Source organism: Diabrotica virgifera, chromosome 7 (assembly GCF_917563875.1).
Source record: "Diabrotica virgifera virgifera chromosome 7, PGI_DIABVI_V3a".
Taxonomy (NCBI): Eukaryota; Metazoa; Arthropoda; class Insecta; order Coleoptera; family Chrysomelidae; genus Diabrotica; species Diabrotica virgifera.
Window position 1 is genome coordinate 57737097 of NC_065449.1, and position 18139 is coordinate 57755235.

At 33.6% G+C, this 18139-nt stretch overlaps 1 protein-coding gene across 4 annotated transcripts in view; it reads left to right on the top strand.

Moving 5' to 3' along the window:
* LOC114330869 (3-hydroxyisobutyrate dehydrogenase, mitochondrial) overlaps positions 1-18139 on the top strand; it is a 206777-nt gene that overhangs the window by 187016 nt on the left and 1622 nt on the right. Inside the window, exons 2-3 of one of the 4 annotated variants that reach the window (XM_050656468.1) lie at positions 15832-16092; positions 16562-16846. The exons of 2 other annotated variants lie outside the window; for them this stretch is intronic. In XM_050656468.1, the coding sequence (XP_050512425.1) occupies positions 15832-16092; positions 16562-16846 (546 nt within the window). The remainder of the gene's footprint in view (positions 1-15831; positions 16093-16561; positions 16847-18139) is intronic. One more of the 4 variants, XM_050656471.1, reaches the window with a different exon arrangement.

The following is an 18139-nucleotide window of genomic DNA, read 5'->3' on the forward strand; positions in this document are numbered from 1 at the left end:
ATTTTTAAGTAGTGGGGGGCTGACTCAGCCCCCCCCCCACTAAAGTATCAAATTCCTGCTCAGTGGAACGAGCTCAAAATTTTTAGTTTGCGGAATATGAGAGCTCATAAATAGCTCATAAATCAGGGCTATTTGTTTTTTGATTTTTGCAAGTGGGGGGGGGGGGCAGCTCAACACGGGTAAGTTTTTAAGATCTTGTTTTGTTTGCTTTTATGTATATTTTCGACAAATGTATTAACAAATCAAAATTTCAATTAAACACTCCTCCAAAATGGCGTTTAAAAATTGGTGTAATTTTTCGTGTTCCTGTTAGTTTTTGACACATTCACAAGAGAAAAAAAAATCTAGAACCATTTTTTGCCGAGATAGCTTTTCCAAGTTTAAAAATTCATAATTTGTTTATTTATCAATAGCAACATTTAATTAACAACTATTAACCCTACTACTTAACAATGGCATTTATACAGATAATACCAATTGTAGAATATTTTGAAAAATAATTATTTTTATAGCACCTTAAATGAAAACTATTTACCTGAAAATTGGCGGAGGAGTAATTTGCAATATTATCTCCGTTAATAATGTTAAAAATAATAACATTTGTATGACCCTTTTGCAATAAATATTCATTAATTTGTTATAAACAATATTTTTCTCAAAAAAATTTCTTTTCTAATAGGTACTGTGATAAAATAAAAGTTGGCACCAAAGAAAACCACAAAAGAGTATGAAAACAAATTTTTATTTTAAAAATTTGACAACAGTAAAATTTTGTTAAAGAAACATAAAAACTTTTTTCTATAAAAATTTTTTTTAATTGTTTATAACAAATTGACGAATATTTATTGTAAAAAGTGTCATTTAGATGTTATTATTTTTATATGCTACCGTAAACTAAAAAAAAAACATTGAAATTGGTCCATTATTAACGAAGACATTGCAAAGTACTAGTGCACCACCCTTCAGGCAAAAAGTTTTCATTTAAGGTCGCTACGAAAATCATTATTTTTTAAAATATTCTAAAATTTTAACTCTATGTATAAATATCTTTGTTGAGTAGTAGGGTTGATAGATGTACTCACGTACTTTAAAATGTTTTAATATTGATAAATAAACAAATTATGAATTTTTAAACGTGGAAAAGCTATCTCGCCAATAAATGGATCTAGATTTTTTTTTCTTTTCTAAGTGTGTCAAAAACTACCAGGAACACGAATATCGAAAAATAATTTCAAAATTTTTAATCCCGGCGGTGTTATTAAAAAACGAGTTTTAAGCAATTTACACCAATTTTCAAACACCATTTTCTAGGGGTGTTTAATTGAAATTTTGTTTTGTCAATATATTTGTCGAAAATATACATAAAAGCAAAAAAAAATGAGACATTAAAAACTTGTATACTCTATCGGCAACAACTGCGTTTTTGCAATTGAAAAAATGGTAATTTTTTATAAACAAATTAAATATCTCATAAACTGCTTAATATTTAGCAACCAATTTTTTTCTGTTTATACTAGTACTATGGCGCAACTTTTGCTGTAAAACAAAATGTTTTAGAGTGCTTATTTATAATGCAAATAATATTTTTTTTTAATTTGTTTTTTAATTTTTATTTACAATTATTTAAATAAATTAAGGGTTAAATTTAATTTAGTAAGTCTCATATAAAAGACTGTTTCTTCAGCTTTGCAGAAAAAAAATCTAAAAACCTTAACAAAAACATGAATTACCGCAGCAGTTAAAAAAGTAAATTTTGAGCAAAAATTACCCATTTTTAATTATTTAAACAATGATCCCCTCATATGAATCATATACTTTCTTGAAAATATCTTTTGTTTGGACCTAAACTTTGACAACAAATTTATTCCAACCTGTACGGAATTACATTTTGATTTTATTTTATTTTATTGGGCTAATCTACTAAAAGATGAATACTCTAAGTAATAAATTTAATTACCCTGTTTTTACGTGTAGCGACGGTTTTGTACTGCCATTTTAACCCTTATCATCATCATCATAAAGGGCGTTCAACTCTTCGTGAGTCTTTGCCGCGTTTACTATTACATTCCATGCTTGTTGGATCTGTGCCACTAATTCCCATTGTCTCACTCTCATTTTCTCCAGATCTTCTTTGACTGCATCTTTCAACAGCAGCAATTTATTTACTTCTCTTTTTGTTAGCGTCCATGTTTCGCTTCCATACGCGACTGCTGGTCGTTTATGGTCTTATATATCTGGATTTTTGCACTTCGGGCAAGAAGTTTTGACTTCATTAGATGTTGCATTGCAAAGGAAGATCTGTTTCCTGTCATTATTTGCGTTTCAACTTTTCGCTCTATTTTGTTGTCATTTATGATTGTTGCTCCTAGATATTTAAATTTTTTAACCACTTCGAAGTTATGATCGTTTATAGTAATGTTTTGCCTTATTCGCCGTCGTTCTTGTTTTGACACCACCATGTATTTTGTTTTGTCTTCATTTATTTTTAGACCGATGTTTAATGCAGCAAAGCTCGAGAAAAGATCCTTAACTTCTAATGTTGATTGTGCCACAGCATCTACGTCATCAGCAAAGGCGAATATGATTTTTGCTCCCCGAGCAGTTATGTCTGGTTTGATTTTTGGATAAATTTTTCGCATGCCATTCTAAGGCCAGGTTAAACAACAATGGGGACAACGGATCTCCCTATCTCAGTACAGAATTTACGCAGAAAGCATTTGATATTTTTCCCCCTATTCGAACTTGTGCAAAGGAGTTACTTACACACATTTGAGTTACCGCAGTTAGTTTCTTGGGTACGCCGAGCTCGATAATTGCCTTCCATAGTGTTGCACGATTAATTAAATCATAAGCATGTTTGAAATCTATAAAGATCTGATGCAATACATTTTAACCCTTGAGTATTTGTTAATAACAACTATTATATGCCTGCGAACTGTGACGGGAATTTTTGTATTTAGGTATAATGCATTAGGTATATAGTACTCAAAAAACCAATTTGCAACCTGGCTGGATCAGTGTCGACTTTTTTGCTTTATTTCCTTATACACTCGCGATCATAAAAAGCGGGTCACTCGATGAGTTATTTAAGTTAGTTGTCTCGAATTTTCTAAACCGGTTGTCCGATTTGAGTGATTTTTTTAGTATGTTATAGCCTTATTCTTTAGCAATATTGCTATAATAATATTGTTGCTAGACCGGTAAATTGTCATTGTATACCGGGTGTAACAATCATACTGTGTTTATTCCTAAAAGTTCGGAACACCCTGTGGAATGTTTTAGTATAGATAAAATATTGAAATTAAAACTCAATTGTAGCCTTATGCTCTCTTAACATTTTCTTTTTTGATTTATTTGTTTATGTTGGATAATAAAAAAGTTAAGCACGTTAATAACTAGCCATGTTCTTCATCAATACAGGGTGTTTCTAAATAAGTGCGACAAACTTTAAGGGGTAATTTTTTATGAAAAAATAATGACAGTTTGCTTTATAAACATATGTCCGCAAATGCTTCGTTTCCGAGATACGGGATGTTGAAATTTTTCTTACAAACTGACGATTTATTTATTGCTCTAAAACCAATAGAGATATGCAAATGAAATTTGGTAGGTTTTAAGAGGCAGTTATTGTGGATTTTTTGACATACAATTAATAATCCTATATTTACTATCGGCGTGCATACGGGTATAAACATTTTAGATACATCCCGTATGCACGCCAATGGTGAATATAAAATTCTTAATTGTATGTCAAAAAATGCGCCATAACTACCTCTTAACTTATGTAGTTCATAGTGTTGTGTTCGCATTCCGCAATTACATATTGTATTTGTGATTTAGATGTTAAAAGATATGACTCAAAGATAAGTTAAATTTTTATATAACCATAATTAAAAATATTATAATATGTAAATATGTGAAAAAGAATATAAATCAAAGTGATTAAAAATGTACTTAAGCATATATAAAAATATTAATTATTTAAAAATTAGTTAATAACTGACGTAAAATTAAATTAGGAAAAGGTACCTACATGAAAATATCATTTAGTGTGGCAAGGTCAATTAAAATAGAAACTAATATTTTAAACATTATTAGATGATTATTGTGGTAGTTAGCGGTTAAACACAAATTGCATAAAGGTAAAATATGACAAAAGTGGTATTATTAATTAAATGTTTATAATGTGGTAGTTAGAGGTTAAACGTAAATTACATAAATATGGATAAGCGTAAATAACAAGTGAAAGTTCATTATCATTATCATCACCCAGCCCTTTGCGTCCACTGCTGGACATAGGCCTCCCTCATTTTTGTCCATTGTGCTCTATTTTGAGCACTCTGCATCCAACGGCAGCTAATCTGGAAAGCTCAACGTAGGTGGCGTTTGTGTAGTTGGAGGTCACGTCAACTTACGTCAACTATTCAGATCAATCTTTTAATTGAAGTTTTTGAATTTAATTGGAGAAAATAAAATGCCTCAGTGTTGTGCTGTGTCTTTGTGCTTATCGAGAATATCAGGATACAGGTTTCCCAAAGATATTCTGATCAGAAAAAAGTGGATTGTAGCAATAAGAAGGGATAAATATCTGCCGAAAATAAATGCAAGTATCTGCAATAAACAATTTGTTGAAACAGATTACGTATTGCCCCTGGATTTGACTGTAAAAAATCGAATACTTCACTATAAAACTCAGATCAACATAAATATTTTTATTTTGGTCTGAGCTACAGAAATAAAATACTTAGACGATGATTAATATAGCTTACCCTTCGATACGGGCTTTCTTTTTTCCAGTAACTCTCGCATTCCAGCAAAAATAATATCGAAAGAAAATGGAAGAACGGAAACTTATTAATGAAAAGGCGCTTCAAGATATTAATCAATTACGAAATGAATTAAAGATCTCCAACGAAAGAATACAAAAATTAGAAAGAGAGGGAAGAAGGAAAATATTGTGATTTAATGACTGCAGATTGACACCGATCAAGCACTCTTACTAAGGAATGAGGTAGAAAAATTCATAGAAAAGGAAATGCGAGTAAAAGTAAACGTCAATGAAGCAAGAAAGCTGGAGACAAAATATATTTGGTAGACATGGATATCAAGACAGAAAAGACCAAAGTAATGCAAAATAAGATGAAACTCAAACAACTGAGAAATAGAATATAGGTACATAAATGATGATCTGACGAAGGACGGAAAGGGAAATAATGGCCAAAATAAGAAGAATTGCTAAGGAAGAGAAAATCAAATGAAATAGCACAAAAACAGGGTACCAAAGAATGACAATAAACAATGAATTATGGAAATGGAAGAAAGAAAAGGAGTAGCTAGAAAGAATAGAGGAAGACATTGCAAAATACTAGAATTTAATGCAGTATTAGGAGACCCAACAAAGATGACCCAGCAAAGAAAACGGAAACGAGAATCGAAAAATAATAAACGAGATAATGGCAATAAAGAATAACTAGTTAAAATAGCGACGTGGAATATAAGAGGATCATCCAAGGAAGGAAAACTGAAGCAACTAGTAAACGAAGCCAAAAAATATAAATTTGATCTTGTGGCAACAAGAGACTAAGCAACTGGGACAGGGCAGTTAGGAAATAGATATGGCTATATAAACAGTGGAGGCTATTAAAGGGCTTCCTTTTTTCCAGTAACTCTCGCATTCCTTCTCCTCAATTCGTTTTTCAATGTACAAACAGTCCAAGATCCGTCTTTTTTTGCCATAATTTATTATTTATTAAATCGTAAACAAAAACACCATATACAAACTTCACGAATTGTCAAAACGTTGACCCCCAACGACACTAGCGCCGCCAAGCGGGAGCAACGGCGTACGTAGCTGCCATTCTTGACATTTTCTTGAGATCGTCAGTCCAACGAGTAGGGGGTCTTCCTCTAGTTTCTTTGTCTAATCTCGGCCTACACTCAAGTAATCTCTTAGTCCACCTTTTATCACTGATTCGGGTGACGTGTCCGGCCCAGTTCCATTTCAGTGTGGCAATTCGGGAAATTACATCGGTAACTCCTCTTCTTCGTCTTAGGTCTTCATTTCTAACCCGATCATGAAGCGATATACTTAGCATTGACGTTTCCAATTTCCTCTGAGCTATTTGCAGCGTTTTAGAAGTTGTAGCTATCAATGTCAAAGTTTCGGCCCGATAGGTCATGACAGGCAGCACACATTGATCAAATGTTTTACGTTTTATGCCTTTGTAGTCCAGTCGGGTTAGACGAATAACAGGCCTAACCTTGCATTAGGAGCTGCCCCAAATTTTATTTTTCTAATCTTTAGGGAGGGTCAATATTAGTATAAATTTAAAATCTCGACTGAATTCCACTGTTGCGTTAGCCGTCTTCTTGCTTTTAAACGAGAACCGTTTTTGCTCAATATCTCCGCCATTTTCAATTTTTTGACAAAAAGTGTAGAAACTGAAATTGTTGAAAATGCGATTTTCTATAATTTCATTAATTATAATTTTTTCGTGCGCCCGATCTTTTCCGAGTTATGAGGGGAAAATAGTGAGAGTTGGAGCATAATTATTGAATTATCTGGTTTATTATTAGTTTTACAACAAATATGTACCTATACAAAAATGAAGAGAATTAAATTCTACACAATTTTGATCTCTTTAATTTTTTTGCTAAAATTAATATTTAAGGTAGTACGTATGCGGTAATGACGCGAGCGTAAGACCGGATTGATTTTATAGCAATTGTTTTTGTTCGATATCTACGCCATTTTCAACTAAAATTGTTCAAAATAAAATTTCCTACAATTTCTTTTTAACAATTTTTTTCATGCGGTTGATATTTTCCGAGTTACTTGGGAAAATAGTAAAAAGTGGTGGGGGAAGCATAATTATTGAATTGAATTTTGTTTCCGAGCTGCCTTAAATTTTATAATTCTATCCTTTAGCAGAGATCAATAGTAGTGTAAATTTAAAATCTCGACTGAATTCCGCGGTTGCATTAGCCGCCATATTGATTTAAAATGAGAACTGTTGTTGCTTAATATCTCCGCCATTTTCAACTTTTCAACCTAAATGGTGGGAAAGAAAATTGTTAGAAATGCAATTTCCTACAATTTCTTTGGCACAATTTTTTTATACGATCAATATTCTCCGAGTTAAGGGGGAACATAATGGAAGAGGAGGGGAAGCATAATTATTGAATTGTCTCATTTATTATTAACTTTACGACATAATTGTACATAAACAAAAATAAAGAGAATTATATTTTATACAATTTTTGAAACTTCCAATGAAACATCAACCAAACTAAGTATATAAAAGACATAAAAAGACATTATATGCATTAAGTTCACTTAATTTTATTAACTAGCGGGTTTGATTGGTTGAATTTGTCTGTCGATATTTTAAGTTTTATGTCAGCTAATATATTGTTTCAACAATTTTTTTTTAAATTTTGGACCCTGTTGGGGGGAATTTTCCCATTTCCCCCCCTTGTAGACCCGTCACTGGTTCTCTCGAAAAATTGTAGTAAATCGTAATTGCAACAATTTTAGTTCTTACACTTTTTGTCGAAAAGTTGAAAATGGCGGAGATATTGAACAAAAACAATTGCTACAAAATCAATCAGGTCTTACGCTCGCACCTTTACCACATACGTACTACCTTAAATATTTATTTTATCAAAAAAATGTACGGCATAAAAATTGTCCAGAATTTAATTCTCTTCCTTTTTGTATAGTTATATATTTGTTGTAAAACTAATAATAAACGAGATAATTCAATAATTTAATAATTATGCTACAACTGTCACTATTTTCCCCTCATAACTCGGAAAATATCGACCGCACGAAAAAAGTTATAATAAATGAAACTATAAAAAATCGCATTTTCAACAATTTCAGTTTCTACACTTTTTGTCAAAAAATTGAAAATGGCGGAGATATTGAGCAAAAACGGTTCTCGTTTAAAATCAAGATGGCGGCTAACGCAACAGCGGAATTCAGTCGAGATTTTAAATTTATTTTACTATTGACCCTCCCTAAAGATTAGAAAAATAAAATTTGGGGCAGCTCCTAATGCAAGGTCAAATGCTATCCCGACTGGGCTATTGAGTTTTCCATAGGCCTAGGTTTATTCTTCTTCGTAGTTCGGATGTTTGGTTGTCTCTTGTGATCTCTTAATTTCGTATCCAAAGTATATGTATTTTTCCACTAGCTCTACTTTGTTGTCTCCAATATTGATATTTTCGGTAGGTACTAGGTTTGTCATGAATTTTGCTTTGGAAATGTTTATTTTAAGACCTATACTAAATTTAGAATCAAGATGCAGTAGAAATAAACAAACCAAGACACGTTAAATTCTACTAGGAGCACTAACGAATCATAATTTACAATGTATAAACTTTGGAAATCATGATTTGGGATTTACAATGTATATACATACATTGTAAAAATTATGATTCGGGAGTGTTCCTGGTAGCATTTACCGTATCTTGGTTTGTTTATTTCTACTGCATCTTGATTGTAAATTTAGTATACACTGGCACACACTACCTGAAGTTCATGTAGCATTATACATATCTTCTTAAGGTTTTCAGAGAACAAAACTATGTCGTCTGAGAATTTCAAATTTGTTAATCTGCTACTGTCAATGTTCAGGCATCTCTCTTTCCAGTTAAGTTTTTACAAGCATATTCTAGTACTGCGGCACAGTATAAAGAGGGACAGTAGAACCACTCTCCGAAAAATTGGAAGTAAAATCTGTAGTTGCGCATGGCGACCGCGCAATGTTCTTAGTCGCTTTTGCCCCACTCTCGCATTACTAGTGGCATAGAAACGTACGGATTTTAACAGGGAAAACCCGCATCCACTACTGGTGAACTACCAATTGCGTACTGCCGGTATTACTTCTTGAGATCAAAGCGCCGACAGAGGAGTGGTTTTACTGGTAACCTCTATATACTGTGACTGCGGTAAACAGTTTGGGCGATAAGGTATCGCCCTGTCGAACTCCTCTGCCGATTGGATATAATATGATCCGTGTTTTTATGTAGTTTCACCGACATAGTTGCGCTCTTGTATGTATTGTAAATTAACCTTGTGTATTAATTAATGCGGTATGCTTGTGTGAAAAGATATTATTTAATAAAAAATTTATTCAGTTGGCCATTTAACTCCAATATGTTAGATTTCAATCCTTAAATTCCAACCACGTGGGAAGAGTTCTGTGTTGCCCTGGGTAATATCCAGGAATATTTGCAACATCACTAAATATTATTAAAAATATGTAGTATATCATAACAAATTTCAACTTTTAAATGGTTTTTACCCAAAACATTTTTGTGGCTCAGGCATGCATATTATTGTAAGTATGACCTCTTGCATTTTTTAACCTTAGTCAACATTCTAAATAAGTTTTTCTTATTAATTAGGTTATACTTATTTTAGGGCTTTTCGTAACACTGATGATGGCTTTTTCAATCTTAAAATGTTCTGTGATTTAATGTAAGCCTTATTTAGGGAATTTTAAATATACCTTTTCCAAAGGATCTCGTATTTTTGTGATTTATGGTATACAGCCAGCTAAAGGAAATTTATTTTTCTCGTGGATTTTTGTATTATTTAATAAATAAATGGTTATTGTGGTATTATAATAATAATAGTCTCCGGTTTTATACCGCTCACGCGGCTTTGGGATTATAGCAGGGTAGTCTGCTAAATCTAGGGCCTACGGTATACAAGGAAGGGAACAGGGCCAGTGCTACGCTTCAACCGCCTATTATTACCCCTGGTTTTACCAAGGTACTCATTTTATTCAGGCTGAGTCGACCTGGAGCCTATAGACATTTTTTAAAATGTCTAATAGTTGTTCTTGTTCTATAGTTGGCACTGTACTCAAAGAAGAAGTAGATGCAATTTATATTTAAGTTATTGTGGAATTCACGACGTAAATAGAAACTTCATCTCCTTCTTCTTTGAGTACAATGGTACTTAGGTATATTTGACAATTTGCCGATACTGTTCTCGATCTTACGCGACATGTATAATATCAATCTTTCTGTAAGTATTAACTGCATTATCCATTATCTGCTACCTCTCATTATATGTCCAGATATTCATGTTTTTGCTTTTTTTCCATCTTAGTCCAGTCACCTTCGCCTTTACCTCTTCTGTTTAAGAATTCTATGTGATATGATCTAATGATCTAATGATGGCTTCTAATTTATTAATGATATGAACCTGTATGATCCAGGTTTCACATCCAAATAGTAATACAGGATACACATAACAATAACATTTTAGGAACTGGATTCTTAGTTGTAAGCTTAGCTAAGAATTGCACAGTATAGATCTATGTTTTATAAATGCTTCTCTTGCAATTTCTTTACGAGTTTTAATTTATTCATCAGGATTTAGTGGCTGAGGATTTATGTCAGATAAATTGTATCAAAAAGAGAAAATATGAGAGCCGCTATTACCAAATAGTTTTTCTTCTGTTTTTTTTTCTGAACCTAATCAAGTCAACAAATGGTTATAGTAGAAAAGAGGGTTTTTAAACTGTTTTTTTTTTCGTGGCATATCCTAAAAAGGTTTATAATTTCGTATGTTTGTACGTGATTAATAGCAATTTGTTGTAATGAAATTTTTAACTTAACTACTGTTTGGCGTTTCGATTTCTACTCCGGAAATCAATTTTTCCATAGAAATAATTTAAACTAATAATGACTTTCATTTATTTAGTAACTCTTTATTCTTTTGCAAAAGTTCTTTTTTAAACGCATTGTTGAGATATGAATTATAAAGGGTGATTCATTTAGAGGTACTTTTTTGGTGAGGATTTGTTGGGAGATCGTGCATGAATGGGTCACCGGTCACCTGAAGTTGCGTTTCTATTCAGTATTGTTTGACATTTCATCCTAGACAGACTTAACTCGGCACAATGTCTAGAAATTATATAGCTGTATTGCGAAAATAGGCCTTCAATGAGGAATGTGTTTCGTGCGCTTAGAGCAAAAAAAAAACTTTTCCGATGAGGCCCGATTTTGGCTTAATGAGGACGTGAATAAATAAAATGCCTGTATTTGGGTTGATGAGCAACCCAAAGAGGGCCAAGAGTTGCCAATACAATCAGAAAAAACCACTGTTTGGCATGGTTTATGGGCCGGTGTAATCGTCGGTCCATGTCTTGGACCGGTCAGAATGTTACTGTGAATGGAGACCATTATCGCGCCATGGTAACGGACTATTTAGTACCAGAAATTGAAGTTCGTAGTTTAAGTGACAGTTGGTTCCAAAAATATGGCGCCAACTGCCATACATCCCGTGAAAGCATGGCTTTACTGAAAAAACGGTTCGGTGAGCAATTTATTTCACGCTTCGGACCAGTGACTTGGCCGCCTATATCCTGTGACATCACACTTATAGTCGTTTTCCTCTGGGGCTACCTCAAGTCCAAAGTCTACATGAATAAACAATAAACCGGCTACGATTGAGGCATCATTGGAGTCCAGTGTTACTCGAGTCACTGGTCAAATACCAATCGAAAAGCTCGAACGCGTCATCGAGAATTAGACCTTCAAAATGGGCCGTCTTAACCGCAGTCATGGTCAACATTTGAAAGAAATTATCTTTAAGAAGCAATTGTAAAGAATGGTTCTTTTTTACGACAATAAAGATTTTCAAATAAAATTTAAAAATTTCTTTTTTAAAAAAGTACCTCTCTCTAAATGAATCACCCTTTATTTGTATAGTGAAATCCCACAAAAATAAATATATTTTCTTTTCATTTTTACACATCAAGACTCGATATCGGCCTTCCTATTGTCTAAAAATACATATGTATAAAATAGCAGAATCTACATTATGCGTGTTTTTATGTTTTTGAAATACGAATGGTAAACAAATAACGCGTGGCATCCTACGTCACGGGTCACAAAAATAATTAAACAATATTTTGGATTTGGATACCCATTACCCATTTTAATAACCATTACCTATTTCAATAATTACACATTTTAAAAATCAATTAATTATACAACATAAATGCATTCCGTATTGTTACAATTTTTTAATGAGGTTCTAAAACTATTGTCTTGTGGCATGTTATAATATGTTTATATTAGGTCTGGATCCCGCGTATGAAAAAAAAGTTGATTAATAGCAAGCTGAAAATTTGTTAATAGCTTAAGGGTGTCTAGTCAGACAAACTTTGATATATGGGAACACTGGAACAGGGGAAGTTTTAATTGTGGAACAGGTTAAAAATTTGGAACGGTAAGGCCACGAAAACGGCACATGTATTTTGTCCGACAGAACAGACTTAAACTCTCCGAACAGAGATTAAACTCTCATGCAAAAATCAGACTGCTATTTATCACCAAATGGGTGTTTTAATGAGTGGAACATGTAGAATATGTCAAATGACAGGAATTATGACATGTGATAAATAGCAGTCTGATTTTTGCATGAGAGTTTAATCTCTGTTCGGAGAGTTTAAGTCTGTTATGTCGGACAAAATAAATGTACCGTTTTCGTTGTCTGACCGTTCCAAATTTTTAACCTGTTCCACAATTAAAACTGCCCCTGTTACAGTGTTCCCATATATCAAAGTTTATCCGACTAGACACCCTTAAGCTATTAACAAATTTTCAGCTTGCTATTAATCAACTTTTTTTTCATACGCGGGATCCAGACCTATATGGGATTAGTCACAGTTTGTTTGTAGTGACAATAATTACATTATAACCTAAGAAACTTGACGTTTCAACTTCCACTCCCGGAATCGTTTTTAAAAAATATAAATAGAATTTTCGTTGAAAAAGGTGTGTATAACCGCCAATTGTTGTTGGGGTTCTATGATCCACGTCTACCCTCAAATCTTTCCAGCCAAAGCTGGCTGGTACCTGGCCATCACAATCACAGGCAAGTACATTTAAACCTCAAGTTTTGTTGAGAGGATTTAGATCCGGTGAACGGAGTGGCCACTGAAAAACATTGACGCCAGCCGTCTAGATAAAGCAGTAAAGTGGTTTATAAGATGTCATCAACATAACGCGCATCTGTCAGATTGCCTCGAATAAATACAAGGGTGATATCGTCACTCTCCACAGCGTCTTACTATCCTACGTCCATCATACATTCCAAAACAAAATTACTCGCTAAACACTAAATTCTACATTATGCCATTCTGCCACCCATTCCGTGCTGGTCTCATTTCATCGTCTTGTTGATGTGTTCTGTAGAGTTCCGTGTAAATAAAATTCTTCTATTCTTTTCAGTATGCTTTCTCTACTTGAGATTTCATTTTCGTCTTTTCCCATTAATGATATTATCTGACGTCATCTTAGTGTCGGTCTGGGACATTTCATTCTCTTATTTTTTTCAAAAGTTTTTGTTATTAATTTTTCTTCTTCTTTTCTTTTTTGTTTTTTGATTCCTTTTCTAATCTGCTTATTAAGTTCTCTATATTCTTCGGTTTCTTTTTTGTTAGATTTATTTAAGATCTTTCTTTTTTCTATTTGTTGTAATATTTCTTTGTCTAATTCATTGTGTGTTGTTTTTGGTTTTTTCAGTTGCAGAATGCTTTTGTTCACTGTTTCGGTTATAAGGTTATTTAAATCATCAATATCATTGAAGTTTACCTGGGCCTCGATTTGTGACCCTTCGCTTCGTAATCGAACGTATTCGCTTCGTATATTAACCAAATACGAAACGAATACGTTCGATAACGAAGCGAAGGGTCAAAAATCGAGGCCCTGCTACATGTTAACTTGATTTAATGCATGCATTATCTTTTTATTAAATTCACTATTTTTTATTCCTTCGGATGTCCATTTGTATCTTTTTTCATGTATTATTAGTTTTGTTCTTATTAGTCTATGGTACCGTCATTAAGAAGAACAAAAAAATACACTTTCTTCAAATAAACTTTTTTATCCCATGCCTAGCGACAGTCGAATCGATTATCTAAACAAGAAATCGAAATTGACTGTCTTGGTAACATTTAGCGCGCCTATGAGTGTAATAATTAATGTTATCACAATATTGTGCCTTCGTTTTTGATAGTATGGTCACTGTCGTCAGGGCCGGATTTACATGTTGAACCCTACTAGGCATTAATATTTCTGACGCCCTACGCCTTGATCTCCCCCTCTCCCAACCCCCTTATAACCAACCAACTTTTGGCTTTACCAAGCTCTACCAAAAAACCAGCCAACAACTGGTAATATCCTTTTACTTTACTTAAAGTTGTAGTTTCATACTGAAGCTTAGTACTGACTTTTTGTAATCGTTCTAAAACGGTACTCCAAAATATGGACGAAAATACTGTTTCTAGTGATTCAAGGTTTAATTATTTTAGAGCACATGCGTCACTACGGCATGAAGGTTTTTCGGTTCCTGCCATTCTGTATTAGTTTCAAAGATTCTGTAATTGCCGGCCAATTTTCTTTCAGAGCTCGACAAGCATCGCTTCTCGCGAACCAAGGTGTTTTAGATAGGTTTTGAAGTACCATAGAGCATTTTGGTTCAAATAAAGCTCACATCGATGTGTTGAACTTATGAAAAAATTGTACAGGTTCTTGAAGTAGACCAAAAAAAAACACACATGAACTAACGGCCACAGATACTATCAGATTTAAGGAATGAGCGGCACGTGTGACATACTCAGCCTGAGGACATAGTTTTTTATTCCGGTTTGAACACCTGAGTCCCTGCCATATTACTCGCATTGTCATATGACTAACCACGGCATTTTGTGATATCCAAATCGAATTTATCACAAAAATCGATAATAGCATTTACAATTTCTTCAGCTTTGTGTCCGACGTTAGCCAAAAAACACAAAAAGCGTTCTACGGGTATGCCATCTCTAGTTATATTCCTTAGTACCAACGTTAATTGGTCAATATGAGATATGTCTGGAGTGGGGTCTACCATAATCCCAAAATATTTTACTTCCTTAGCTTCATTTAAAATTTGTCTTCAAACATTTTCAGCCATAAGAAGGATAACCTCTTCATATGTTGACTAGGAAATGTATGAAGTTATACCTGAATCTCTATCGCCATATACTTTCAATTGCTCTGCAAGAAAGGAGTCAAATTCAAATAAAAATTGTATTAAACCTAAAAAGATGCCTTGATCACACAGTCCTAAATATTCATGGCTACCACGAAAAGCTAATCCATTTGTGGATAGAAATTTTACAGCGGCAACAACACGCTTAAGAACATTCCTCCAGTTTTTAGTTTCCTTATTTAACTGATCAGCAAGACTTGAACTAACATGTCCTTTTATTTGACCTCTCAATTTTAATGTTTTCTGGTGTGACTTATGACAAGGAGAATTTTCGTGGTCTACCACTCTTTGTGAAGCATTTTTCCAATCACTAAAACCGGTTGTAAATGTATTTACGTTAGAAGAGCAACTGAACAATATGCATGGTACACAAACCACAGACCCTTTTCTCTGAGAAAATGACATCCAATTTCTATTTATTATTTCTCCATTTTTAGGTTTACGAGAAAATAGCTTATCAGTTAAATAACTGTCTTTTTATCTGATGGATAGTGCTGCTTTGATGATGTGTAAGTTGGTTGCCGGTTTTGTGATGCACCGAACAAAATCTGCCTGTTTCGCGCCCTAACAAATTTGGCGCTCTAGGCCAGTGCCTTGTCGGCCTAGTGATAAATCCAGCCCTGACTGTCGTACTGCCGACGCATTATTGCCGCACAGTTGAAAGTTCGCAGAACTTTCGAAAAAAATATATTGATGACGCGCTGACGTAGTCTCTTCTGGGTGGAACACTTCTATAAATTATAAACTAATGGAATTTTTTCTTTTTACAGCCAGAAATTCCAGCAATGTGTCATTCATCGGTCTCGGCCAAATGGGTGCCAGAATGGTCAAGAACCTCACCAGTAAAGGCCAAGAAGTAAAAGTATTCGATATTGTACCTGCAGCACTTAACAGTGTTGCTAATCTTAAGGGTGCTCAAGTTTGTAGTTCACCTAAGGATGCAGCAAAAGATGCAAATATAGTTATCACTATGCTTCCCACAGGCGATATTGTTAAAGACACTCTTTTAGCCGATAATGGTATTTTAAAAGGTAAAATATAAAACTTTTTATAAATGTTTTAACTTTTATTAGTAGCTTGTCATTCTTGATATAGCTTTTTTATTTCTTTTACAACTCAACTAAAATATTTTACTAAACGTCATAGGTATTTTTATGACTGAAGTCAACTAGCTCGTAAGTTAACGTCTAAAGGTCGTGATAGGAAACAATCATGCAATGTAATGTAAATTTATAGGTTTCTAATGATAATTTCCCACCTCTACTTCTACTAGTTTAATCTCTTTTTATTCCAGAACGTATTGTTTTCCATTTTTTGCGTTATCTTGCCAGTTTTTAGCGCATTTTATAAAAAAAGCAAAATCTATAAAAAAAATAATAAAATTACTTTATTCAATTTTAAAAATATTATTTAAATTTTATGGTATAAATCTTCGCGCTCGTCTATAGTACCACTTTTTATTTTTTGAAACTTTAATTAATTTATATATTTTTATTTTAGGCATTCCCAAAAAATCTCTTTTCATCGATTGCTCAACGATAGAACCCAAAATGGCTCAAGAACTATCCAAAATATCTAAAGAAAACGATGTTAGATATATTGATGCACCGGTATCGGGAGGTGTAACTGGAGCTGAGAAGGGAACCCTAACATTCATGGTGGGAGGATGTAAAAATGACTTAAAAGAAGCTGAACCCGTGCTTAACAAAATGGGAGCTAAAATATTTCCCTGTGGAGATATTGGAGCAGGACAGATAGCCAAGCTTTGCAATAATCTTATTTTAGGTTAATATTTATTTAATTTATATGTTTGATATTTAACGAATGAATAGTTCCTTCTTAAGTTGTTCTATCTTCTATTGAAGGTTGGATATCAACATTGCAACTCTTATTTTACTTACAGCAGCTCTAAATAGTTTTTTAGAGCTCAGACTAAGCCATTCCCTTAGATTTCGTAACCAGGAGGTTAGTCTTACTTCTGCTCCGTATGAGGTAATGTTTTTCACAATGCTGTGAAAGATTTTTTGTTTGTTTTCTTTGGTGATAGTGTTGTTCCTTATCAACCCTTGAACTGCTTTTGTAACCTGCCTTCTCCGAGCTATTTTCATTTGAATATCTCGTAGGCATGTACCATCTCTATATGCCAACATGGATCCAACTATGTCCATTTATATGTATCGTAAATACCAACATATTTTTAAAGTCTGGCAACTACCAAAATATTTGATTTTTTCCTCGTTTATAAGTCCTAGTTCATTTGGTGCGTTCGTAAACTTAAAACTCTGTACTAACGTCTCTCATACTTCTGCCCACTATAACAATATCATGAGAATTAGAGAATTTGTGTCGATATATTAAAGATAGTTTCATCGAGTCTAATGGTAGGGGAGCAATGTATGCTAAATGTGCAGTCACTCGAGCGTAATGGCGACCTATTGGGTTGTAAAGAGCAAGTCCTAAAACCAAAAAAAGTTAAGTAATATTTTCCATTTTAGTGGGCGCTTGCCATTTTTTAATTTAATTTTCCATTTCCAACAATCGTTTTTTCCGATTATAGCGCCATCTATCCATAATTCGAAAAAATGATTCGAATAAAAGTTACTTATTTTTACATAAGGAATCCGAATCTGCAATAAAAAATGGGGGCTCCTATTTAAGATTTTAAAGTAACCCCCCACCCCATTTCCGTGGGGGGTCGTGTTAAGTGCCATTCGATAGATTTTTCAAAAATATTGAATAAGTGTATTTTACAGTTTTTCGATCTGATGTTCATTTCGCGACATATCGCGGGATTCGTATTTAAAATATTAAATTTACCCCCCACCCCTCTCCGTGGGAAGTCGTGTTTGCTATGATTCGATAGATTTTTAAAAAAATATTGAGCACGCTATTGAGCATGTTTTTTAGTTTTTCGATCTGTCATTCATTTCGCGAAATATTCGCTTTTTTCTTGTGAAACTTTGGGACTCGCCCATTCCCTTACGCCCGGCTCAAATCGTCAGATTTTTGGAATATACACTCTTTTGCATGTACTTAACTTACCTTATCCTAATCTGACAATTTCGAGTTTTTTTAGGG